This window comes from Pipistrellus kuhlii, unplaced genomic scaffold (genome assembly GCF_014108245.1).
Source record: "Pipistrellus kuhlii isolate mPipKuh1 unplaced genomic scaffold, mPipKuh1.p scaffold_m20_p_17, whole genome shotgun sequence".
Taxonomy (NCBI): Eukaryota; Metazoa; Chordata; class Mammalia; order Chiroptera; family Vespertilionidae; genus Pipistrellus; species Pipistrellus kuhlii.
Genome location: NW_023425482.1, coordinates 26,561,355 through 26,587,800, shown reverse-complemented (window position 1 = coordinate 26,587,800; position 26,446 = coordinate 26,561,355). Strand labels below are relative to the sequence as shown.

General features: G+C 49.5%; 2 protein-coding genes across 4 annotated transcripts; one reads left to right on the top strand and one right to left on the bottom strand.

The window, feature by feature from the left end:
* Positions 1-288: 288 nt before the first annotated feature.
* On the bottom strand, positions 289-16,088 carry CIAPIN1 (cytokine induced apoptosis inhibitor 1). 3 transcript variants are annotated; one of them, XM_036440300.2, is made up of 9 exons: positions 15,963-16,088; positions 9,393-9,567; positions 8,576-8,728; positions 7,127-7,203; positions 5,444-5,607; positions 3,545-3,623; positions 2,488-2,603; positions 1,817-1,898; positions 289-1,268 (listed from the first exon to the last, which is right to left on the bottom strand). In XM_036440300.2, exons 2-9 carry the CDS (start codon positions 9,547-9,549, stop codon positions 1,158-1,160), a joined length of 939 nt encoding a protein of 312 aa, XP_036296193.1. In that variant the 5' UTR covers positions 9,550-9,567; positions 15,963-16,088; the 3' UTR covers positions 289-1,157. The 3 variants fall into 3 exon arrangements, with proteins under 3 accessions (XP_036296193.1, XP_036296194.1, XP_045438794.1); XM_036440301.2 differs by having other exon boundaries at positions 3,545-3,618; positions 5,439-5,607; positions 15,963-16,085; XM_045582838.1 differs by having other exon boundaries at positions 3,545-3,618; positions 5,439-5,607; positions 9,393-9,576; positions 15,963-16,069.
* On the top strand, positions 16,040-26,379 carry COQ9 (coenzyme Q9). The gene is made up of 9 exons (XM_036440299.2): positions 16,040-16,167; positions 18,332-18,500; positions 20,288-20,423; positions 21,399-21,541; positions 21,784-21,868; positions 23,140-23,244; positions 24,887-25,042; positions 25,365-25,418; positions 25,697-26,379. The coding sequence occupies exons 1-9, from the start codon at positions 16,101-16,103 to the stop codon at positions 25,730-25,732; spliced, it is 951 nt and encodes a 316-aa protein (XP_036296192.1). The 5' UTR covers positions 16,040-16,100; the 3' UTR covers positions 25,733-26,379.
* Positions 26,380-26,446: the final 67 nt, after the last annotated feature.

The following is a 26,446-nucleotide window of genomic DNA, read 5'->3' as shown; positions in this document are numbered from 1 at the left end:
TGCCCGGGACCTCACATCACGGCACTGGAGGCCAGAGAAACCCTGTTCTCCGGTTTTTCTACAGGACCAGCACTCAGGCCAGGCCCAGCCAGGATACTCCCCCTTTCCCCGATGGTCCCTTAAGGACTTCATGACTGCAAACCCCCTCACTTCCGCCACATAATGCAACCCCGCCATAGCAGTGAGGGCCCACCATGCTTACAGGCCCCGCTCAAACGCAAGGACAGGCATTCACCGGGTGTGGGGGGCTAAGGGGCGAGAAGCAAAAGCAAGCTTTGAGCACTAATTCCAAAGAACACTTTTATTTAGTGGTGAGATAGAAAAACCCAGGTCTCTCTGACCCACACACTCTCCCAACTATCAGCAAGATGCACGCCAAGTCTGCGGGGCGGTAATGAGACGGGTCTCCTGCTCAGAGGTGAGCTGTGGGTTCGGCTTTCTGTCCTGCTTCCTCCTCTAAGGAGACAGAGCGGCCGGGTCCCCAGAAGGCCGTCCCACCGTGCGGGACGCCAATCTCCAAAACAGAGGTTCTGTGTGCAAGTTGAGTTTGCACGGCTGTCAGACACACACACACACACACACACACACACACACACACCCTCTTCACAACTGATCCGTGGAAGTACACAAGTTTAATAGGAACTGCAGCTGAACAGAACACAGGTGCAACACAGGAAAACACGGGTGGGGGTGGCTGGGTACAGGGACTATGATCACAGCAACCCCTGAGTGACTCCCTGGGTGCCCTGAGGTGATGAATCGCTTGACTCATGTCACTGGGAGCTGCACGCTGAGTGAGCCACCAGCTCTGTAAGACACGCGGCCCCCGCGGAGCGCGGAGTAGGGGCAGGGCCCTGTCAGAGTGAATACTCGGGGAGTCTGGGCGCGGAGTGTTATGATCAGCACGCTGACCCTGGGAGGGGACCTCTCCAGGACGTCCCAGTTCCCTAGCCTATGTAGAAACCGGCCCGCCCGGGGGACCGGCCCAGGGCACCTCAGTCTTTTGATCCACAGCAGCACTACACACCCCGCCCCCACAGCCAGCTTCACTCTGCCTGAGCCCCCTCCCTGCAAACGGGTTTCCGAGAGAGTGAGCGGATGCAGAGACGGGTCCGAGGCAGGAGTGGCCGGAGGAGCGGTGTGTCCTTGGGTCCCTCCTAGGCATCGTTGAGGTTGCTGTTGCTCAGGAGCACCTGCTCGCCGGGCTTGAAGGCCGGCATGCCGAGGTAGGGGCAGCTGGCGCAGCGGAACGCGTCGCCCAGGTAGCACTGCGGACATGATAGATACAATAACATATTGCAATCTATCGGAGAGCCCATCCTACGGGAGCTTATGCCAGGAACAAGGACTACACCGGAACCCTAATTCCATGTTATGGCCACAGTGGCTGGAGGGAATGGCGGGGTGGGTGCATCTGGAGGTCCCCTGGGGGCCCAGACACTAGGAGTTGTAAGGATCTCTGCTCCTATGAGAACAAAGTCCTGGCGGAGCTCCTTGGGCCATATTTCTGTATTCTCAGCATTCAGGTACCAGCTAAGCTCAGCCAAAGGGCTGAATAACCTCGGGTCCAGCAGGAAGTCAGAAGGAATAAAAATAAGAACCAGGAGCCCCCTTCTGGGCATGAGCATGCTGACCCTCCCCCTCTGAAGCGATCACCTTGCTTCCTCATGAAGGCCTACATACGTGTTCTCACGTACTCGCCGATGACTGAACTATGGGGCAGGAAGTTCCTTACAGCGGGAGCCAGTCTGTGTGGAGTTCAGGATGGCGCTCGATACCACTAAGGATCTGGGGAATACTAAGCAATGATACTTACGTTTCCACAAGCTGATTTGGGTTGAGAGCTGGTCTGTGCCTGGGAATTCTCCTTTTCCAGTTCTTCGGCAAGGCCACACGTGCTGGGGAATCAGGAGCTGGTGAGTGAGACTGGCCCCCACCCAGAAAACCAAATCCTGGCAGTTCCAAATGTATGCAGACTTTCCTCCTCAGACCTTCCCACTGACTTCCCGGCAGCTACTCTGCGAGATTCCCAAAGGAGCCAGAGCAGAGGCCCCTCTCCACCTGGTCCTTCCCCGGGAGCCTGCGTAGATATGGGATGTCCATCCTTCCTTGTCTGCTCAGTCTGCGCTTACTCTTCAGCTCTTCACAACTAAGGAATATATTGTTTGGAGAGTCACATGTAGGTAAACTATCCATTTACATGTGAAAACTGGTTAAGCATCAACCTATGAACCAGTATGATTCCCAGTCAGGGCACATGCCTGGGTTGTGGACTCGATCCCCAGTGTGGGGCGTGCAGATCAATGACTCTCTCTCATCATTGATGTTTCTGCCTTTCTTCCTCCCCCTCCATCTCTGAAATAAGCATGCAGTAATGACTCTGGTTCATTTTACTATTCTTTAAAATGCACCTGCAGGAAGACTATGGTTTGCTAGAATTACAGCAGAGCACTGACTGCAGAGACACCTGCTGCGGGCAGCACTCACCAGTTCTTACAGGCTTTCCTCTTCTTCCCTTCTCCGCATGAAGGGGCCCGCAGGGAAGCTGGATCCGGTTTCTTCAAATCCTCTGGATCCAGCAGCTCATCCGAGTCGATGAGATCCTGGGGAGTGTTGGAGGCAGTTAGTGACACGGCCACGCTGTCTGCTAAGGAGAGGCGGAGGTGGCCGCAGTCGGAGGCAGCAGGGTTACCGCCTGTGTAGGCAGGCACCCACCATCCTCCTTCGGGTGGATGCTCATGTCAGAGCTGAGCACCACAGTGAAGTGATGTGCGCAAGGCTGTGAGGGGACTGGGAGCCGATTTATACACTGGGAACAGCTGATAGCTGGTAAATGAGAATGGAATGTATTTCAATAAACACCACGTTCATAATTATTCAGGGTGTGTGGATCCATTTTTGGGACACCCTGTATAAGAAGGCCTGTCAGGTGAAAAGGGGAATAAAATATTTTCTCTGGAATTCCAGAGAAAAGGGCCAATATGATACATATGCTGTGTAATGCTTTGATAAACGCGTGGACAGGTAACCTGGAAGTTCTATGTGGGCACAAACCATAACCTACGTTGCTTGTCACTCTAACTTGAGTAGTTGGAGAAGTGAACAACCTCTATCCTCAGAACATGGGCAAATGGTACTCTGTACACCCATTGCAGGTGATTGAAGATTAAATGAGAAAGCACCGGTCAAAGATGGAGAAGCACTGCTTTGAAGACAGTGAGTGCCAGTGAGTTGCCCCAAAGAGCCAATAAACACATTTCAGCTGACAGCGCTTTTCAGGTTTGCACATGCCCACGAGAGTCTCCAATGCATCAGCTGAAGTAAGAACGAGGAAATCGGTGGGGAAAAGATGCCGAAAAGAAATGCAAAGGCCACCAGTGGGGAGGTTCCCTCTGATGCAGAAACGCCGGTGACAGGCACAGCCTCGGTGCTGGGCTATCCATACCTTCCCGCCCACAAGTCTGGAGAGGCCACTCCAAACCGGAAACACTCATCGCCAACGGGGGCCTAAAGGAAAGCCACCAGTGCCCAGGTGCCGACTCACCATGCTCTCATCCTCCATGTCATTGGCCGACAGGGTCCAGAGTTTGGCAGCTGCCGGGTCCACAGCAGGCTTCACTGAGTCCAACCAATAAGAGAGACAAAAAGAGCTCAACCAAGAAGCCTTAGGCAAACTACAAGCAAACCTAAGCGCTTCCTATTGAGACTGTGCAGAGAACATACTGGACTGAGAGTCAAAAGACACGGGTTCAAGGCCCAGCTCTACCACTTACAAAAGGCAGGACCTTGGCCGATCACTGTGATAGTCACAGTAGCTATCCTTTTCTTTCTTTTTTTTTTTTTTTTTTTTTTTTTTTAAACATATTTTATTGATTTTGTACAGAGAGGAAGGGAGAGAGATAGAGAGTTAGAAACATCGATGAGAGAGAGAGTCATCGATCAGCTGCCTCTTGCACACCCCCTACTGGGGATATGCCCGCAACCAAGGTACATGCCCTTGACCGGAATCGAACCCGGGACCTTTCAGTCCCCAAGCCGACGCTCTATCCATTGAGCCAAACCGGTCTCAGCAGTAGCTATCCTTTTCAAAACACTTGCTCTGTACCTGACATTGTATGACGCATTTCGCATACATAATCTCATTTAATCCTGCTAATGACTTTAGGAGGTAAGCATCTGTCATCCTAACTGTATAGATAGATAGAAAGCAGGTTTGGACACATAGGCCAGTTACACAAAGCCACAAGTGTGATTCTGTCTAATGCTTTTACTTCCATTCCCCATTGCTTTCTCCTCTTTATCTTAGTTTCCATCCTCAGAACACGGGCTAATGGTACTCTGTACAGCTACTGTAGGTGACTTGAGATACCTCACACTTCCTGAGTTCTCTACAGGACAGGAGAGCCCAAGGAAGGGCCAGAAAAGGGCCGAGATCCCAGTTCAGTCTGAGGCCTGTTCTCAAATGGGCCTGCGGTAAGAGCACCCCCTAGTGATCACTGCCACAACTGCATGCTTGGACCTTCCACAGGGCAAACTGCTCATCTAAGCTGTTCCCACCCCTCAGGACCATGAACCCAAAGGTTAGAGTTTCCAAGGGTTTCTTGAATGTGTAAGCTGGGCAGTCAAAACAGAGCAGTGCGACTGGACCTCTACACCTTTGCACAGTTCAGAGCTGGGACAATTTTCTCAACCTGGGCATTAAAAAACAGCGACAGGAAATGCAAAGAAAGGTGGGTAATTTTCTGAGCAGAAGAAATGTTTTTACAAGTGTCTTAGGACCCTCAAAGGAAGAAAAGCTAACATTATTGGCACAGAGGCAGAGGACATATGGGAAGAGCCTCAGGGCACTCCTAACTATCATGACACCACCATGAGGTCTTCTGAGGATAAATCTCAAAATTCTGGCACCTGGAAAGATTTCACTAACTAAGCTCTGTGACTCAGGCCTCTAAAATCCGGAGGGGAGGCCTCGCCCAGCCGGTGTGGTCCAGTGGTTGAGCATCAACCTATGAACCAGGTGGTCATGGTTTGATTCCCTGTCCGGGGACATGCCCAGGTTGTGGGCTCAATCCCCAGTAACAGGAGTGCAGGAGGCAGCTGACTGATGATTCTCTCTCATCACTAGTATTTCTATCTCTCTCTTCCTCTCTCTGAAATTAATAAGAAAACAACATAATAAAATCTGGAGGCCTCAGTGTCCTCCTGTTCAGAAGGGCTGAACTAATATCTATGCGTTAGTTCTATTGCGATCTGAAAAATGCCTAGGACACTAGTCACTAAGCATTCTTCCATTTTTAGAGGATTAGTCCTTCCTTAACTTCCGGAAATGACAGAAATAATGAAGGACTAATCCTCTAAAAACCTATCACGCCATTCAGATCTCTGGCTCCATTTCTAATGTCCTTCAGGCCTATTCCGACAAGAACGTCCAGTCTTACCTGTAGGAGCAGACTTCTTGGCAGTAGAAAGCTTAAGTTGACTAGAAGAACCCACTTCAAAGTTGGGTTTTTTGCCTGTGAGTTGCACAGAGACCAAACTGTCACTATGGTAGCCCAGATGTTCTTGGACAGACCGTAACTCCTCAGGGCTCAAGGACTCTCGATGCAGCTGGAATTCAAGACATCAAAAGGATCAGGCCACACTCCTTCTACAAAATGATGATCTAAGCCCGCCTACCAGTATATGAGTATCAAATCCTAATTTCTGTGTTTTAAATCAGCGGTCGCCAACCTTTTGGACCTCAGGGGCCACCAGTGGTCCATGGACCACCGGTTGGTGACCGCTGTTTTAAGTAGTACACAGGATAACAGCGGAAGTAACAGACATCACCTCATGCTCACATCAGTTTCTCACTGATCATAACCCTAGATTGTAACTTTTGTCTACGTTTTTACTTGGAGCCTATTTTACTTTGTTTTAAAACTTTGGAAAGTTTTAAAGCATTATCAAATATCTGTCTATCAGGCAATAGGCACTGTGCGATTCATTGTGAGGGCTGGGTGATGATTGTGAAGATGAGTCAGACATGGCCTGTTGAATAGGATCTAAGCCTGTAGCGGGGAAGCAGGCCCACCATAGACATGAAATTTAGATCCTGAGAGGAAAAGAACCACAGTGGGAGGGAAATGCTTTCTATGTGCCTCGGGAAGTAGCAGCAGACAGTAAAAGTGAAAAAATGGGTGGGGGTGCTGAGTCATTAAAACAATAACAGCCTTGTGTCTAACAATTATAGAATGGTTAAATGAATCACAGCCCACCTGTAGCAACTGACTATTGTTACATCATGAATACCAACAGGGGATGATATACTGAGATGGGTAAATGTCCAAAAAGCTAGTGACCTAACAACGTATACATATGACCTTACTGACATTAAATAATGGTGTGTGTGTGTGTGTGTGTGTGTGTGTGTAGCTGCAAATACATAAAAAATGGTTTCCCCTGGGGAGAGAAGAGTGAGCAAGGACTGGGATGTCATCACTTCAAATTCAATATTCTTCAGCATTAACTGAATTTTTGGGAGCATTCCTTATTTTAGAATAAAAAAATAAAAAACCTTAAACTAAAAAGAAAAATAAAGAGTGGGCATGAATAAATTAAGGTCTTCAGTCATGTAGCAAATCAGTGGTATAATGGCTCTCACTATATTATTCTTACCTCACACATAAGAAAATTTTAACGTCGGAGGATATAGAAATATAAACACCTCTATTTAATTAAAATATTTCTACTGGACTGTCAAAAATGGGATTTCCCCTCCAACCTATACCAGCCGCCCACCAAATATCCGAGGATGGCCTCGGTACTGCCCTGCCCTGGGGCCTAGGACTGGCGACCCCTAAGAGACCTGTGCTCCGCTCTGCCCGCTCAGTGGTCAGCACCACTAACTACACCGAGACCAGAATATGCCCCCACCCCGTGGGCCCCCGCTGAGCCTCTTCAGGGGAGACTATCCCAGAGGTTCTGTTCTGGTATCTCACATGCAAAGCACTTCTCCACTTATTTCCTAGTCTCCCCTGCAGGGTTGGTATTTCCCCGGTTCTCTCTGTATTGTCTATGAAGATATATGCACTAGGTTAGTGACCCAGGGTTAAGTTCCCACAAAGAAGGCTGTCTACCAACATACCTCTTTTACTTCCACAAGACCAGACAGAGTCAGGGCCGAACACAGCTTAGATGCCGTCTTCACTTTGCTGTCCTTAACTGCCAAGAGGAAAACCCCAATCAACAGCTTTATAGGTCAAAGCAGGAAAAATAAGAAAGGCTCTATCCTGTTTGGGTCATTGGGCATTAAAACAATAATAACAGTTTCTGTTTAATGTATATACATTTTGGTGGTATTTTAATTTGACTTGGTTATTCAAAATTCTCTTACCACTACTCTTAAGTTTTAGACAGTAATCCCATTACTGTTTCTTATAGCTCTCTGCTTCTTAGAAATACCAAGCCTTTCAGGGTTGTTAGATACTGATTAGAAAGAGGCTTAGAAACTCTAACGTAACAAGTACCGTGTTCTCTTTTTATACTTCTGGCAAAAGACACCCAAGGCCTACATTCCAGGCAACGTTTATATATCTCCACATAAACATCTTCATACACTTCAAAATATTTTCATTTCTATTGGTGAAATAAGTCATCACACTGTGATGGAAAGTCTGGTTAAAAAATGCTACAATTCAGAATTGAATAACTCGTTGACACTTTAAAAAAGTGAACCAAAAAGAGAGGTTTTTATTTCCTGAGTTCCATCATAGTTTCCCAGAAATCCATAATTACCTCATCGCTCCCACATTTCCAGTCACTATATTGCAACTCTAATGGATGCACAGGATGTTTAAAAGCTCAGGGATGTCTCAAGGACCCTTCAACCCTGCTTCCCCCATGGTAACATCTTACACAATTCTAATACAATATGAAGACCAGGAAGCCGACATTGATAGTCCACAAAATTATCCAAATTTCACCAGATTTACATGCACGTGCGTGTGCGTGTGCGTATGTGTGTGTGGTTCTAGGCAATCTTAGCACAGGTGTAGCTTAAGGTAATCAATGACCATAATCAAGCTATAGAATGTTCTCTGACCATAGGAGCTCCCGTGCTAGCCCTCTACCGCCTCACACCCCACCTCCCAGGCAGTCACCCATTTGTTCTCCATCACCCGTAACTCTGTATTTCAGGAATGTTGTCTGAGCGAAACCAGACAGCATGTGACCTTTTGAGACTGGCTTTTCCCCTCAGCGTGATTCCCTTGGGATTCATCAAGGTGTTGTGCCTATGAAGCTTGTTCCTTTTTACTGCCGCATTGTTTTCCATGGTAGAGACATGGCACAGGTTAACCGTTCGTTCACCTGTTGAAGGGCCCAGACATGTTCAGATGGGCAGTTTCCTTGTATGTTACTACCTACTGGGTCAGGGATCACACATTTCTTCAGACGTGTTGCTCCGGATTTTTACAATAACGTATCTCTAACGATACAGTCAGCTGTAATACCGATCTCCCAATGGCATCTCCTGCTCAGAGAGATGCAGCCAGCACAGGTACAGATGCAACCTTTCAGGTGAAGGTTTCCTTACCCACGGCCGTCTCTACTGGCTCCTTCAGAAAGAGACGGCCCCCAGGCCGGAGGACCCGGGCCATCTCGGCCAGAGCCTCAGCACTGTGCAGAGTGCAGCTTCCAGGAACTGCTCCCGCTAGAATCACGTCAAAGCTAGATTCTTTGTGCGCGGCTGAAAAGAAGGAAGACTGTTGTCAGAATCCCCTGGGCCCCGGAAGCCATCTTCCAAGCCCTCCGAGTCCCCAAGGCTACGCACAGGCCTGTAGAATGCACACCCACCCGTTCAGCAAATGCGATTAGACCACCGTTTCTAGTAAGGACATGCTGCCCTGCTCTCACCCAGGCTTTCATATCCTTAGATACGCTCATGGGAAGAAGTCAAAGAGGAAGCTGAAGAGTAGGCTTTTTTAAAAAAAAAAAAAGGAGGCCGAAACCGGTTTGGCTCAGTGGATAGAATGTCGGTCTGTGGACTGAAAGGTCCCGGGTTCGATTCCGGTCAAGGGCATGTACATTGGTTGCGGGCACACCCCCCGGTGAGGGTGTGCAGGAGGCAGGTGATCAATGTTTCTCTGTCATCGATGTTTCTAGCTCTCTATCCCTCTCTCTTCCTCTCTGTAGAAAATCAATAAAACATATTAAAAAAAAAAAAGGGGGGGGGAGGAAGAGGCATAGTTAATAAAGAATCAAGAATATGCTGATACAAATCAACCACACTCCTGAGTCCACAGGCCCCTGCCACCAGGTGCCACCCAAAACAAACACTCCGTTATCTTATCCGAAATGCAGCGCCTCCCCCCTCCCTCCCTGACCCTGTGGACAACCGGGTCGGTACTTACATTGCAACAGCTGGTGGATGTTTTCCACGGACACTCGGCCCTCACTGCCGGTCGACGCCTGGAGCTTTTCCACCAGGTCTTTCAGAGCCTCCGGCGGGGAGGGCTTATCCCAGACCACCGCCACACACTGGCCAGCCGAGACCCCGAAGTCTGCCATCCCTGCTGCGCTGCACACCTAAAACCACTGGGAGAAAGGAAAATCAGGACTTAGTGGAGACGAAAGCACAATTTCACCCACGAGGCACCATCGAGTATGATTAGAATCACAACCTAATTCTGACCAGGAATGCGGACCAATTAGAGCATCTTCCTGTCAATATGAGTGTGAATAAATGAACGAGCCCATTATACCAAGGTTTCATAACCCCACGTACCCAAAAGCAGGTGGCTTCCTCAAAGCACCCCCTGACTTGGCAGTCAAGGAAGGAGCTTGAAGGCAGAAAGTTATTTCCTCTCTGATGTGAAACAGCTCAGCTTGACCAGAATATATAACAGGCGGGACACTAATTAGGCAGAAGTATGACTCAGCAAGAAAGGCAAATAAATTGGCAGACAACCCAACCACAAGCTTAATGTGTGTGTGTTTTTAAAGAGACAAGTATTGCTCCTTCTCCTCCTCCCTCCTCCCTCCTCTCCCTTCTCCCCTCCCTTCCTCCCCTCCCCTCCTCTCTCCTCCCCTGACAATAAAAAAAATAAAATAAAAAATAGACAAGTTATTAAGTTTTGCAAACTGAGTATTTTCCCTTTCAGCAAAATAGGATCAATGTATCAATAGTATCTACTATGCCTTTAATATTTAGTATTAGCCCGAGTGTTTAAAAACAGTTTACATTATCTCAATTGAATCTCAGAACCACCTTAACCTATGAATTATTCCCATTTTACAGCCAGGGAACTGAGGCCACTGACTTTGCCCACCAGTAAGTGTTGCGTGGATGAAGTAAGAGCTGGGGTTTGAACCCAGGTCCGTCTGACCGTAAAGCCAGGGCTTCCATCCTATGGAAATTTCCCCGCGTGGGTCAGCTTTCTCTCCCACTTGATACTCAGGCGAGTATAGAATGAAATCGGGTCAGGAGATAGCACTCCTTCCTTCAATATTAATGCCACAAAGTTTCCGACGTAAAATATCTCCAATAAATGACATCAGGACAGAGCTGTGGTGGGGACATCAGGGTGAATCCATTTTATGCTGAATCACTGTCTTCTGCAGAGGTGGCTAAGTGACAATTACACCACCACGGGCACTCTGGGACGGAATTTAAACCATGCCCATACGTTCTTCCTTTTTTAAAAATGTTGACTTCAGCCCTAACTGGTTTGGCTCAGTGGACAGAGCGTCAGCCTGCAGACACAAGGATTCCAGGTTCGATTCCGGTCAAGGGCACATACCTTGGTTGCGGGCACATCCCCAGTGGGGGATGTGCAGGAGGCAGCTGATTGATGATTCTCTCTCATCGATGTTTCTAGCTCCCTCCCTCTCCCTTCCTCTCTGTAAAAAAAATTAATAAAATATATTAAAAAAATAAAATAAAAAAATAAAAATAAAAATGTTGACTTCAAATGATTTGTTCCTCTGCTCCCAAAACAAGCCCAGGTTAGCCAGTCATCCTTCACCGCTCCAGCACTCTGATTTTGCTGCTCAATTCCTAAAGGAGCTTATCCTAAAGCAGTGGTTGGCAAACCACAGGGCTCAACCTGTCCCGTTAGAGGTAAAGTCACTGTCACAGCACTGGATGTCTTTGTTAATCACTTCTCCTGCACACACATGCCCGTGGCAGTGACAGCACATGTCTCAGAATAACTTCTGGGGATACACTTGCTTATTTTTTTACAATATATCTTACTGATTTTTTTACAGAGAGGAAGGGAGAGGGAGAGAGCTAGAAACATCGATGAGAGAGAAACATCAATCGGCTGCCTCCTGCACACCCCCTCCTGGGGATGTGCCCGCAACCAAGGTATATGCCCTCAACCGGAATTGAATCTGGGACCTTTCAGTCCGCAGGCCGACGTTCTATCCACTGAGCCAAACTGACTTCGGCAAACTTGCTTATTTTTAAGGTACCAAGTTAACATAAAATCTTGAGGCATTTGTCTTCTCTTATGGAGGAACGGGGCCAATAGAAAAAACTAAGATTGATGTTTGGGTATCAGTTCAAACCAAAATTGAAATCTTTTTAAGTCAGGTGCATTAAAAAAAAACCTGAAAATCCTTCCCAAAAGGTGTGGCTCATTGGCTGAGCGTTGACCTATGAACCAGGAGGTCAACTGCCGGGATTGTGGGCTCAATCCCCAGTGAGGGGCATGCAGGATCAATGATTCTCTCTCATCACTAATGTTTCTCTCTCTCTCACTCGCTGTCAGAAATCAATAAAAACAATATTTTAAAAAAAGAAGAAAAACCTTAGCCAGTATGGTTCAGTGGATAGAGGACTGAAGAGTTCCAGGTTTGATTTCAGTCAAGGGCACCTACCTGGGTTGCAGGTTCAACCCCCACCCCTGGTCAGGGTGCCTGGGGGAGGCAAACAATCAATGTGTCTTTCTCACATGGATGTTTCTCTCTCTCTCTCTCTCTCTCTCCCCCCCCCCCCCTCTAAAAAAAATCAATGGAGGAGATCCAAGATGGCTGCGCCCAGGTGAACACCTAGCCGCAGCCGCACACAACAATTTCAATAAAATACAACTAAAATATAAAACGGACATTGCCCAGAACTACAGGAAGGTTGACTGACTGGAAATTCTACAGCGAGAAGCAAGGAGAAAACCAGAAGGAGGCGCGGAGGAGCTGGAAAAGCCCAAGGTACGGAGACGTGGCGCGCAGAGAGGACAGAGCCGGAGAGGAGGGAGGCCGAGTGCCTGGCGGGCGTTCCCTAGCGGAAAGGAGATAAAACTCCGACTGTGCTGGGCCCCCGACTGCTCTGATCCCCAGTTTTAAGCCAGACCCCGGGGACTCAGGCTCAGCCATAGGGAGCCGGGCTGTAAGGCAGAACCCCGGGGAGCAGTGAAAGGAGGTCCCGGCGGCGGCGCGCACACTGCGCGCAGAGAAGGGACGGTCGGCTGTGCCGCGGGATCGCCCTGACGGGAAGGAGACTGGGGCTCCAGACTGCTCTGAACGCCACCTCCAACTCCACTTCCAACTGAACTGAACCCCAATACCGGGCTCATTGTGGGAGAGCATAGACTGTTTGGCAGCAGGCGAAAATCGAGGGCACCTTTCTCTCAGAGGCGCCGGCAGCAGCGAGCACTGAAGGACCCGCATAGGGCGGGGCTGACAGAAGCCAAGGCTGTAGGCTCCACCCTGAAATCCCGCCCCATCTGTAACTGCGAAATGCGACAACAAAATAGATCACAAACGAAAGAAATGGAGGACAAAAAGCGTCTGGATATAGAGTTCAAATCTACGCTTACAAGGTTTTTCAAGAATTTCCTAGAAAAGATGGATAAGGCCTATGAGGATATGAAAAGAGATCAACTAGAATTAATAAGGAGTCAACAAGAAATGATAAGGGATCAACAAGAAATAAAGAATACATTGTCTGAAATAAAAAATATTTTACAGAGTCCTAAAAACAGAAGGGAAGATCGCAAGAATCAAGTCAAAGATTTGGAACATAAAGAGCCAGAAGACACTCCTCCACAGAAGCTAGAAGGCAAGAGAATCCAGAAAATTGAAGATAATGTAAGAAACCTCTGGGACAACTTCAAGCGAACCAACATCAGAATTATGGGGGTCCCAGAAGATGAGAGAGAGCAAGATATCGAAAACATACTGAAAGAAATAGTGATAGAAAACTTCCCCCATCTGGTGAAAGAATTAGACTTACAAGTCCAGGAAGCTGCCTTAGCACATGACTACCCACAGTAAACAGAACTCCAAACAAAAGGAATCCAAAGAGGACCACACCGAGACACATCATTATTAAAATTCCAAGAGCAAAAGACAAAGAGAGAATATTAAAAGAAGCAAGAGCAAAGAAGGTAGTAACCTATAAAGGAGCACCTATACGATTGTCAGCTGACTTCTCAACAGAAACCATGCAGGCCAGAAGGGAATGGCAAGAAATATTCAAGGTGATGAATAGCGAGAACCTACAGCCAAAAATAATCTACCCAGCAAAGCTATCACTCAGAATCGAAGGCCAGATAAAGAGCTTCACTAATAAAAAAAAAGCTAATGGAGTTCATCACTGCCAAACCAGAATTATATGAATTGCTGAAGGGGGTTCTTTCAGAAGAGAAGGTAAACAAAGATAAAAATTATGAACAACAAATACGTAACTATCAACAAGTGAATCTAAAAACCAAGGAAATTAAAAAAAAAATCTGATGAACAATATTAACTGTTGAATATAATAGAATCAGAGGTATGGAAGGGGAGTGAACTGACGATTCTTGGGGAAAAGGGGAGAGGGGGGCGTGGGAAGAGACTGAACATAAACTGTGCACCTATGGATGAGGACAATGGGGAGAGGGGAAAGGGCAGAGGGTGGGGTGGGAACCTGGTGGAGGAGAGCAATGGTGGGGGGGAAAAAAGGAACATTTGTAATAATATGAACAATAAAAACTTATTAAAAAAAAAAATAAAAAAAATAAAAAAATCAATGGAAAAGTATCCTCTGGTGAAGATTACAACAAAAACAACAACAAAAACCACCTGGGAATCCTGACAGTCACCAGAAAAGAAAATTTTAATTAAAATGAACTGACCAATGCTCATAAATACACACACACACACACAGAACAAAAAAAAAGAGGATAATCAGCAAGGAAACAGGAAACTCAAAGGAAAATGAAATGGAAGATAGACACCAGGAAATTAGGTGTGTGTCAAGAGTTAAGGGTTACAAGCCCTAGGATATCCACATGTCAACGAAAAGGGGCCACACACTAAACCCGGACAAGCTTAGGGGCCGCCCACGAGGTGGCCTTGCAAATTCGGAGACCTAAAGTAACCACAGAGGATGGTCTGAGATGAAAACTTTTTAAAACTAACAGCAGTTTACTGTGGGTAGTCATGTGCTAAGGCAGCATTTTTCCCTAGCAAAGGTTAACCTTCGCCTTAACTAAGCCAGTCTGTATCTAGAATAACATGTCTTTGCAAAAAACAAAGCGATTTCCCTTTTTCCAGACCCCTCAAAGCACAGAGACCACAAATCCCCTCGTTATCGTTGTATCGTGATAGTTGTAGACTGTTAACTATCGGAAGTAAAAGTGTGTCTATCACTTTACTTTTTATCCAATTCCAGAGGTTTCCCGGCTGTGCTTCCTCCCGCCACCTCCCTAATCGCCACCTCCCTAATCTATCACCGATGGGTTTCACTGAGGACTCCTCCTTTGACTGTAATGTATAAAACCAGCTGGGAAACCCTGATTATCTTCAATCCATTGAGAGCCTGCTTCCGGGCAACTGTCAACGGTTTGGCTCAAATGAACTCACACAAATTCTTCACAGATTTGACTGTTTCTTTCGTTCACACACAGAAGAGGCTCATTTGAAGAGAAATGGACAGAACTTGGGGGGAAAAAACCACCTCCACAGAGCAGTGCTTTATGGAACTCAAGATATGGGTGTGAAAGGTTAACATCGGGGCAGTTTTGGCTTAGGAGGGCTTCGCCTGCACTCATGCAGGGGACACCCAAGTGATTAGAAAAGACTCGGGTTGGTAAGGCGCGTGCAAAGCAGACACCAAGACAAGGACGGGTCTAACTGCAAGCACAAACCTGTCAGAACGACTTGCGTGGCTCCGGTCATCCCTCCGCCTTCACCCGGCATCCTACTAACATGAAGCCTTCTCTGACAACAGAAATCCCTCCTCTGACAAGGACAGTTGTTTGAGGCCCGGTCCATGACCTCCCGGGGTCACCCAGGGCTTGGCACTCTGAATGAGTGCGACCAGCCTTTTCCAAATCTGCAGATCCTACAAGTCACCTGGGGCCTTTGGTAAAACAGGCCTCCTGGCCTGGACCCACATGTCCCGGATGTCCAGGAGAGAGAGACCTGGGCACCCGGCTTACCCGCGAGCATCCTATGTGGTTCTTCCCATCTGGCAAGTATGGGAAATATCTGATTATAACCAACTCGACACCCTTAGAGGTTCAGGAAAGTCACTGGCTCAACATTACACCCTGGGGTTTCCCCCGCCAAAGACCGAAACGTCTTCAGTTTGAGAAGGAACGGGGCCAAAAGAAAACAACGGAGGCCCAAGGTCACAAACAAACAGCTGCCTTCGGGCAGAAGTGGGTCTCAGACCCAGGTCTCCCGGACCCCAGCCCGGGCTCTCCCTCCCGATCGCCCCGTCCCAGGGGCCTCGGCCCGAGGCAGGCAGTCCAGGAAGGACAAGAGCCACAGCGCCAGGAGCCCGCGGCGGACACACTCGGTCCGGCCCCTCACGCCCGCTTCTCAGGGCAGAAGCCCGCCATGGTCCTCAGGGAGGTGATCACGGACCAAGGCTAGTTCCCTCCAAGGGACACGACGGGGACTAGGAAACGGGAGGGTCTGGGGGCGAGGATGGACAGGGAGGGGACGATGAGGGGCGGTCGTGTTCTCGGAGCGGCCGGACCAGCGCTTACCTGGTACCCAGGACGCCCTCCCGGCTCCTCCGCGAGTCGCCGGCTCCGCGCACGCGCTTCTCGCGAGAGGCGGAGGCTCCCGCGGGGCGTGAGGGCGGAAGTGGCTGCGCCGGCGTCGGAAACGTGCCCGCTTCCAAGATGGCGGCGGTGTCCAGCGCGTTCGGCCGAGCGGGCTGGAGGCTCCTGCAGCTGCGGTGCCTGCCCGGTGAGGGGGCGGCCGAGCCGGGGAGCGGAGGGGAGGCGGGGGGAGCGGGGACGGGGCGTGAGGCGGACCTTGGGCTGGCCGCGGGGCGGAAGAGGCCGTGGCGGCGGCTCGCGAGCAAGGTGAGGTGAAGGGCACGGGCGCGGGGCCGCCGGCGTCCCGGGATGGAACAGGCCGCGTCTGGCTGGCTCCGGCCCCCCGGTCAACAGATGTGAGGGCCCAGAGCCGCGGAGCAGGGCCTCTCGCTCCCGTTTAATGGGCTTGACGAAGCCCCAGAGAGGGCTGTGGGCGCCCAAGGTCACACAGCTCGTGCGTTGCCCCGGTCTCCGAAGCCCCTTGCGAAGGCCCAGGGCCGGGAACCCCGGAGGGCCGGCGGTGGAGACAACCGGGGAGAGCCCCTTGCCCACCGTGCCCTGACCGTCATCGCCCACCGCGTCCATAGTTCTGGGATGCCCTTGTGCCACCTTTGCCACTATGGAATCAGTATTTTCCTTTATACACCCACGTTCTTAACGTTCCCTTAAAAAAGGACACTTTGGATCATTGGCACAAAGGGAAGACCGGTATGTCCCCATACCTAGTGTTCATGTATGTGACACACGAACAAAAATAGATAGCTGATAAGATAATCAACATTCTCCTGCATTTCCCCTAAAATCTCCTAAATCACAGTGGCTCCTCGGAGATTTCTTCGGAACCTCCTTTGTCCTTTTGAAAGTATTATGAATATCCACTCCATTTTTTTTCTATACATACTACGCTAAAATACTGGTGTGTTCACACATATGGTGCTGTGTTTTTTAAATCATTGTTCCCTGAGTGGGCTCATAGATTTTTTTTTTTTTTAATGATGCCCTTTTTTTTTGTTTTTATACAAAACTCCAAACTAAATACAATTAGTGAAAGTAATGCCTGTGACCCATCAAATCCACTCCCAAATATTTACAAATAGCAGAAGGAACGAAAACGTATGTCCACAGCAAGGTTTGTACAAGTATGTTCGTAGCAACTTGACTGATAATAGCCAACACTGAAACAGCCTAGATGTCCATCCGCAGAAGTGTATCTTCATGGAATACTACTCAACAGTATAAAGCAACCTATTGGTTTACACACACACAAAAAAAACATAGCTCAGTCTAAAAAATATATTAAACAAAAGAAGTCTTACATTAAAATGACATGCTTATGATTGTATTTGGATGAGATTCTAGGACAGGCAAACTAGACTGAGAAATTCAGAACTGTGGGTGGATAGGGAATGACGGAAGGAACATAAGGGAACTTCTGGGGAGGTGATAATCTCTAAATAGGGGTTCAGGGTATGTGAGTGTGCATTTGTCAAAATTCAGAATTGGCATGTTTAAGACTTGCATTTCATTGTCTATAAGTAGCTCCATAAAGGAACAAAATAAATATTAAACTAGTTCATAGAGGCATGGTGAAATGTTTAGAGATGAAGGCTACTGAGGACTGCAACAAATGTGTCGAAATACAAAATGGGTTAACAGAGACTGTGATGGCTACATATAGAGTATCTGGATGGTGGATATTGGGCATTCATGCCACAGTTCTTTCAGCTTGTCAGTATGCTTGTAGTTTTTTATAATATAATGTTGGGGAAGAAAAAAGTATGAGGTGGTACTTTTCCGAAAGCCCTTTCCTAATGAAGAATGACGGGGGTGTTGCAATATTGCAGATGAGAAAGCAAATTGAGGCATCATATAAGCACTGGGGGTCAGTACTCAGACCTTCTCATTTCTAGTCCAGCGCTCTACCATGATATATAAACATGAAATATTTTCAAGTCACTGTCACTTTATGTTTCAGCCTGCTCCCATGGAGCAAGTACCGTACAGATCATTACTCTAAATTTGCCTGCTTTAAAGTCACGCTCACGGGGATGAAATGGCTTGCCCGTTACCACACAGTTAGCACATGATGGAAACAGGTCTAGAAGCAGGTCTTCTGTTTTCTGGCTCAGACTTTTGTCTCCACATCATGTCTGAAGGTTGACCCTGAATTTTGCCTGAGACCCAACACTTGGATAAGTGGTTCTGGAGGGGACTCTGCCCTCTTTCCCTCCCCCATCTCTTGTACCACCGTAGGTCTCAAAGGGTCTTCTCTGGTAAGTGTCCCTGACTGACCAGTCCCGTTTCTGTTTCAGTGTCCCGCTGCCAGGCCGCCCTGGCGCCACGTGCTTTCCATGCTTCAGCTCTGCAGCTAAGGGCTTCAGATGAGCAGAAGCACCAGCCGCCTCCTCCCTTTTCTCAGCAACATTCTGAGACGCAGGGGTCAGAAGAACCCAGTGCAGAGTCTTCTCGTCCCCCCCCCAGGTAGGCACCAGAACCCTGTCGACCCATTTCTGGCCACTGTGTGTGCTTAGGTACATCTGTTCTCCTTCCTCTCTTCTCTCTTCTTTCTCACCTTGCATCATTATCAGACGTCTTGGAAAGGAATCTCCTCTGTTTTTAATGAAAATGGTGCCTGTACATTGTAAAACATCTAAACAATACAAAGAAGTTCGCAAAAATTACCGGAAATCACAGATCCAGAAATAACTCTGCCAACATTTTTGTTACTATCTTTTTAGATGTTTCTGTAAGCATATTTCATATATAAACTTATGTATATAATAACAATAAATTATAGCCCTTTATGGCTCAGTTGGTTGAGGTGTCATCCTGTGCATTAAACGGTTAAGGGTTCAATTCCCAGCCAAGGCACATACCCAGGCTGCTGGTTCGATCCCTCATTAGGGTATGTACCTGTGGGAGGCTGTCAATGTTGCTCTCACACATTGATGTTTCTCTCTCTCTCCATCTACCTTCCTATCCCTCTCAAATCAATACAAACATCCTTGGGTGCAGATTTAAAGTGTTAATAATAATAATAATGATTAATTATATTATATATACTCTTTCAGAATCTGTTTTTTCATTCTATATACATTTTTAATGTCTTTTCACAGTCATTATTTTAATAATTGCATAATATTCCAGCAAATGGTGATACCAAAGTTTGTTTAACCTATCTTTTATTGATGAATTAGAGGCCCAGTGCATGAAATTCGTTCACTTGGAGGGGAGGGATTGGGGGGAACCTTCAGCCCGGCCTGCCCCTCTCGCAGGCCACCTCTCGCAGGTCCCCACCACCTGCCCCTCTCGCAGTCTGGGAGCCCTACAGGAGGAGGCCCGGCCCACTGCTGCCGACCAGGTAGCCTGGGCCGCCTCCTTTGGGGCGATTGCGGAGCCCCGTGGATGGTGGTCTGGGCCTCCCTCTGTGGGGCAATTGTGGGGTGATGGTGGGGCCCCCCAACCAATCGCATCGCACCCACCTTGGCAGCAGTAGTCAGTGCTGGGTCGCTATGGCACCCGAGACCCAGGAAGGACAGAGAGGTCAGCAGTCCAGCCTGCTCGCCAGTTCCTACCCACACGAGGCTGCTGCCTGCACAGCCTAGCATTCAGTCGTCCATTTGGTTCATTTTAGATGTTACAGACACTGGCTCTTTATATATTAGGATACTTAGATTTTCTTAACTAGTATGAAAAATAATGTGGTAATTGTGTGATTCTCTCAGCAGTGGGAGCACTGAGTCAAAGGATATGCACAGGTCGCATTTTGTTACATATGTGGGGCCAAATTGTCCTCTAGAAACATCATTTCCATTAGATATTTTTTCTTAATCCTACCACTGAGAAGTTCCTCTAGTTCTGAAATTAAAGTATCCCCAGTCATTATTCTGGTCTCCTGATTTAACATACTTTTCAGTTGAATAATTATTATTTTGAGGATATACTTTGTGCCAGACCCTGTGGATAATATGGCCATTGTTTCAGACCTCATGGTGTTACCGCCTGGTGCAAATACAGATAGAGAAACTGTGCTGAGGGCTAGAAACAGGGACACTGCCGCCTTCTCTCGTGAGCACCCGGAAGGGAAGGATGCTAGAAGTTTTACTGGGTTGGCATTGCGATACCAACACACAAACGTCAATGTCCTCCCAGCATGTGCCAACTAGTAGCTATGGGTTCTGGTCAGGCTCATTTTGCACTCGAGGCAGCAGGCGGTAGGTGAGGTGTGCAGGCTCTGTCCCCATGTCTCCGTCGGATTTGGGTCTCAGGTACACAGACCAGGCTGGCGACGAGGAGGAGGACCATGAGAGTGAGGAGCAGCTGCAGCACCGCATCCTGACAGCAGCCCTGGAGTTCGTGCCTGCCCATGGGTGGACGGCAGAGGCGATTGCAGAAGGAGCCCAGGTGTGTATAGGTGAGGGCGGGCAGCCTGACCAAGATCAGCAGGGAGGGACTTACATCAGCCAAAGTACAGCCTGGCTTAGAACCCCTCACCCCTGTAGGATTCTCTGGGTGTTTTGGTTTTTTTTGTTTGTTTGTTTGTTTTGTTTTTAATATATTTTATTGATTTCACATAGAGAGGAAGGGAGAGAGATAGTTAGAAACATCAATGAGAGAGGGTCATCGATCAGCTGCCTCTTGCACACCCCCTACTGGGGATATGCCCGCAACCAAGGTACCGGAATCAAACCCGGGACCTTTTTTAGTCCGCAGGCCGACGCTCTATCCACTGAGCCAAACCGGTTTTGGCTTATTGTTGTTCTTTAAACAACTAAATGACTCGATTTCCCAGAGATAAATTAAGTGAATTGGTAAGGGAAAGGGTTATGAGTGTTCTTCCCCAGCCCCTTTTTATGTCAGGACTCCAGGTTACAAGTGTCAGAGTTCCACTCTGATTGGCTCAAGCAGGAAGGAGTGTTGTGGCTCATTTAATAACAGAGAAGTCTGGAAGTAGTTGGGCACAATATTCTTGGATTGTGAGGCTGGGACCTTTCTTTCCAGCATAATTGTTTCGCGTTTCTCTCTGAGCTCCATTCTCAGCCGGGGCCCCCCATGCAGGACTAGGGATGGCTCAGCAGCCCCCCCCCCCCCCCCCGTCCTAGCCTAAGTCCCGAGGCGGTTTCTCCAGGCCTGAGATCGCTCACGTGCGCATCTTTGGGATAGCGCTGTGAACTCCGGTCCAGGTCTGTGCCCCATGCTTTGCAGCACGCCAGGGGCTTAGTGGAGTGTGGTTAGCTTCACTCAGGTCTCACGGATGAAGAACGAAGAGTGGGGTGGCCCCTGAAAACGAAGCTGCGGTTACCAGAAGAGGCACTAGTGGCGAGCGGGCAACACGTGTCCACCGCACTTGCCGCCACCGTCCTGTTCTTCCCTCTGTAGTCTCTGGGCCTGTCCAGTGCAGCAGCCAACATGTTCGGGAACGATGGCAGTGAGCTCATCCTGCATTTTGTGACCCAGTGCAATGCTCGGCTCACCCAGGTGCTGGAAGAGGAGCAGAAGCAGGTCCAGCTGAGCCAGGCAGAGTAAGTGTTGTGGCGTTATCGCTCAGGGTGGCAGCTAAGGCTCGAGTGACTCGAGTGTCCAGCCAGGCCCCACCAGCTGTCCCCAGGAGGCCAGTGCACGCAGAGCCAAAACAGGGGCGTTCAGCGGCTGCTGCTTCGGGGACTGGCTGACAGGCAGCCGCCTGGCCTGGACAGCTGTCGACAGGCCAGCACCGAGCCGTGCCTTTGACCCAGAGCCGCGTATCTTCTTTCCCCTCCCCCAGGAAGAGGAAGACAGACGAGTTCCTGAGGGACGCCGTGGAGACCAGACTGAGGATGCTCATCCCGTACATTGAGCACTGGCCGAGGGTACAGTCCAAAGCCAGGCCCCGGGCGGCAATGCCTTCAGATGGGAACTGTCAGCACCTTCCCCTCGGAGCGCTGGGCGTCGTGAGGCCTCAGCTCACCGACCCCTGAGGCCCAGGGATGCTCCGGGCACGTGGCAGAGCTAGGTTTCAGATTTAGAGAGTTCCGTGGAGCATCTGTGTCTCGGTCGCTGGAGATGTGAGTGGCCTTGGGACCGGACCGCATCCTGAGTGGGGCCTCGGTGGCCCGAGTGGGCCCACAGGTCTTCAGTGAGGAGGGGTCCGGGAGGGATGTGAGAAAAGTCAGCAGGTTGTGTTGGCCATTTCCTGAACGGGCTTGTTGTCTCAGATCTCAGGGGCTGGCCTTCTTTTCAGGAAGTCAGTGTGATGCGTGAGGATTGGAGCTTCATCCAAGGGCTTCCTTTGTCCTCTTTCAAAGCACATCTCAGTGTGGGCCCTCTCTCCGTTAAGTAAAGTCGAAGCACATCAGAGGAGCGCACAGCCGTCTGGTGACCCCCACCCCGCTGGGACTCTATTGCACACGGCATCTCAGTCAGTGGACAGACACGTGAGGCCCAGGCCGGGTGTGTTCAAGGGATAAAGACGCCTCACAGTTCAAGGGATAAAAATGAGTGCGTTAGGCCTGGCTGCCTCCTGGGCTCCTTTACCAAGAGGTCACTCTCCAGCTAATCCAGGACCTCTCTGTCCAAACCCCAGAGGCCCTAGCCAAGGACTTTACAGTTTTCAAAGTGGCAAGACCTTGTGCTGTCAGGAGGTGGTGTCTGCTGATGGAGAAGTCTGGATTGTGCAATTGCTTGTGTTCAAGGATTTATTTTCAGTAACAAGTCAACTTGAGTTGAGCAAAAGGTCAGGGGGAGGAACTTAGTGAGGCTGCAGTAGGACAAGAGGAGGAATGTGACCTAGAATTTGGACCCAGAAACCACCCCCAGATTCCCTTCCTATCTCTGCTTCTTCCTCCATGTGCCCTCCCCATCTTCGCTCTCTACTCAGACAAGGCCTGATCCTCTGCTGTCTGCATTTCCAAGTCCACATGCTGGGGATGGAGGATCTGATGGGCCAGGAGGGTAGGATGGGCCCTGGTTCCCATCGGCTGTGGTCAGGGTTGTTAGCCACCAGGAGGGGGTGAAAGGTGGGCTCAGAATGCGAGCTGGGCAAGCCCCCTACATAGGTCAGTGGAGAGGTGAGGCACCAGCCACGCATGCGCGGTTGTCACCCATGTGCAGTACCTACCTCCCCCTGTCATTCTCCCCGCAGGCCCTCAGCATCCTCATGCTCCCTCACAACATCCCGGCCAGCCTGAGCCTGCTCACCAACATGGTGGACGAAATGTGGCATTACGCTGGGGACCAGTCCACTGACGTGAGTGTTTCTGCAGGCCCACGGGATGCTGGGAAAAGCTTGGGTTGAGCATTTCTTCAACACGTTTGTGACATTTCTTTGATCACAAATCCCTGCAGGAGCCTGCAGGGCCATTCCCCTCCTGGGAAGGAGAGGCTGAGGTGTGAGGGAAGGCCCTCATCAGCCGCAGTGGGATCCAGGTCATCCTCAGTCAGGAGCCAGTACTCACAAACCAGTGCTCCTCCTTCCGGCCTGCAGCGGTGACAAAAGACGCCAGAGGGCCTTGTGATTGGGCTGCTCTTTTATAATGCACCCCTCACCCCCGCCCCGTCTCCTAAAATTTATATTCTACAGCAGGATTTCTCAGTGTGACTTGCATGAGACTGATTTTTTTAGTGCCATGGAGACACCATTGCTTTAAAAAGAAACTCCCACCCCCAGCCCATCTTGGCCTGCTTTGCTAAGAAACCAATAAGCCTTTAAACAGGCCCCAGGAAAGAAGGTGACTTGTGAATGCTATTATATTTCTGGAAGGAAGTTTTTTAAACCGTATATAAAAATAAAGTATATAAAAAGGAATTGATATCGTGACTGGGGAAACAGATGCTCCCACCCGGTTCTAACATAGTGCTTTAATAAGCTTCCCCCTGCGGGAATATACCAGCAACGGAGGTGATAGCAATGTGAAATTAGAAAGCAGAGAAATTGAAGGAATAAAGCACAAAGCAGCGGAGCCATGCTCCGAAGAAGCGTCGCTAAAGGGCTTGACCTTTCAGCTTTTCCTCGCTGTTCTCGCCGTCCATGATTCTCGGCCATCCCGTGCCCAGGGGAACACACTACAGTTCGCTCATACCTGGCTGACCCCAGAGCCTCCCCAGCACTTAGATGGCCTAAGACTCAGTCTTTTCACCAGCAGTTCCAAAGGGACCACGTGTAGCAAAGTCACCTGCATCCTTCGTAAACCTCCAGACTCCTGGCACTTCGGACCCACTGACTGAACGCTAAGAGGTTGGGTCTGGGGGCTTGCTTTTTTTAAAAAACATTTTTTAAAAATCCTCATCCCGCCCTAACTGGTTTGGCTCAGTGGATAGAGCGTCAGCCTGTGGGCTTAAAAGTCGCAGGCTTAAAAGGGCATGTACCTTGGTTGCAGGCACATCCCCAGTGGGAGGTGTGCAGGAGGCAGCTGATTGATGTTTCTCTCTCATCGATGTTTCTAACTCTATCTCTCTCCCTTTCTGTAAGAAAATCAATAAAATATTTAAAAATCCTCATCCAAGAATATGTGTTTATTGATTTTTAGAAAGAAATAAAGAGAGGGTGGGCGCGAGAGAGAAACACTGATGTGAGAAAGAAACATCAGTTGCTTTCTGTACCCTCTTTGAACCAGGTATTGAACCCACAGCCTAGGTATGTGCCCTGACTGAGAATTGAACCCACAACCTTCTAGTGCACGGGATGATGTTCCAACCGACTGAGCCATCCGGCCAGGTTGGGAGCTTGTGTTTTTAATCTCCCAGGTCATTCTGAGGTACAGCCACGTGGTGGAAAGAAGAAATCGGGAGGAAGCCCATGCGTGCCTGGGGCTTTGGCAGAAACCACTCCCCCATCGCCCTCGGCCGCAGCAGGAGTGCTGACCCGCCTGCCTGGGTGGTTCTCTTTGCAGTTCAACTGGTACACCCGCCGGGCCGTGCTGGCTGCCATCTACAACACAACCGAGCTGGTGATGATGCAGGACTCCTCCCCAGACTTCGAGGACACTTGGCGCTTCTTGGAAAACCGGATTAACGATGCGATGAACATGGGCCACACTGCCAACCAGGTATGGGGCTAGCCGTTGGGAAGCTGCCTCGCCAGGCACACCCTCCTCGGGTCACAGCAGGGCACTGTCTCTCTCTTGCTTCCCTTTGGCCTCAGCTGACAGTCCTGAGGGCCTTCCCGGGGAGCTGGGCTGGTTCTTCCTCATAGCAGCCTCTCCGAAGAGCCACACTTGGCCTGTTTGGGGCTGTGTGGTCCATAGGCTCTTCCTCCAGTACACAGCCCTCTAGACTCCACCTGGGGCTAGTAGGCCTGCTGGTTTGCCCTACCTGTCTCACCTTTGCCTGTGGTGAGGGCCAAGAGAACCTGACTCTGACTCCTTCTAGGTGAAGTCCACTGGAGAGGCACTGGTGCAAGGACTCATGGGTGCAGCAGTGACGGTGGGTACTTCCCTGCTCATCCCTGCCTTCTCCATCCCACTACCTGACCCCAAGTAGTTCTGTAGCCTTGAACTGGAAAACTAGTAGTGAGACTGACAGCGGTGCAGTCCAATTCTCTTGATTCCAAATAGCCCACCTCTTTGTTTTTTACTGGCTCACTCCCTGGGCCCCGGGACATCAGGCCCTCGCCACGTGTGCTGCTTGAAAATCCTGACCTCTCCCATTGAAGTCCTGGGGCAAGGCAAGGCCTTAGAACTCTGTTTCCACCCCTTTATCAGCTCAAGAACCTGACAGGTCTGAACCAGCGCCGGTGAGCAAGAAAGGAGAGGAATGAGCTAGAGTGCCCGCAAGAAAGCCTGCGGATATATTTAAAGGACATTGAACAGTATGAAGTGCCAGCACAGGACAGAACTCCTGAGTCACCACCACAGCCACCTGGAAGCCACAGGGCACCTGATGATAGAGTTGCAGCCCGGGAGTGGGCCACTTCCTCAGTTCCTAGTACCAAGCCCGGCTTCCGGATGTCTTCCTGCGGTTGTGTGATTGACAACTGAGGTTCTCATCCAAGCATTCAAGCCACAGAAACCCAGCCCGGCCTACCCTGTCTCACAGGCACCTAGGTCATATCTTAATGTTCCTAGAATGCTCTCTGGGACTCCCAAGTCAGAGTCAGGGTCTGAAGCTAGCCCTGCGGCAGCTGATCCACAGCACAGCACAGGCACAGGCACACGCACATGCACCCAGGTCTTCCTTACGGCCTTTTTCCTCTCCAGCAGCCTGAGATACTGCACCTGGGACCCCTCAGAAAGCTGCCACATGATACAGGTGCCTGCTGGACAGTGGTTCACAGGCCCGCGGTGTGGTCTCAGGCCTGGTGTCGCATTACACCAGCGTGCGTGCGTGCAGGCTTATTAGTGAACTTAGACTCTGTAAAAATACTAATAAATACGTTTGAATCCAATTACTGTTGTGTAGTTAGTTTTCATCCAGCCCATGGCAGGTATACAAGACCCCAGAGAGAGAGCAGA

Coding starts and splice junctions, on each gene's coding strand:
- COQ9 (XM_036440299.2), top strand. CDS start 16,101: ATGGCGGCGGTGTCCAGCGCGTTCGGCCGAGCGGGCTGGAGGCTCCTG. Junction 21,869..23,139: donor ACATTGAGCACTGGCCGAGG/GTACAGTCCAAA, acceptor TTCTCCCCGCAG/GCCCTCAGCATCCTCATGCT. Junction 25,419..25,696: donor TCATGGGTGCAGCAGTGACG/GTGGGTACTTCC, acceptor CCCCTTTATCAG/CTCAAGAACCTGACAGGTCT.
- CIAPIN1 (XM_036440300.2), bottom strand. CDS start 9,549: ATGGCAGACTTCGGGGTCTCGGCTGGCCAGTGTGTGGCGGTGGTCTGG. Junction 7,204..8,575: donor GCCAGTAGAGACGGCCGTGG/GTAAGGAAACCT, acceptor TCCTCTTGGCAG/TTAAGGACAGCAAAGTGAAG. Junction 3,624..5,443: donor ACTGCCAAGAAGTCTGCTCC/TACAGGTAAGAC, acceptor TTATTGGTTGGA/CTCAGTGAAGCCTGCTGTGG.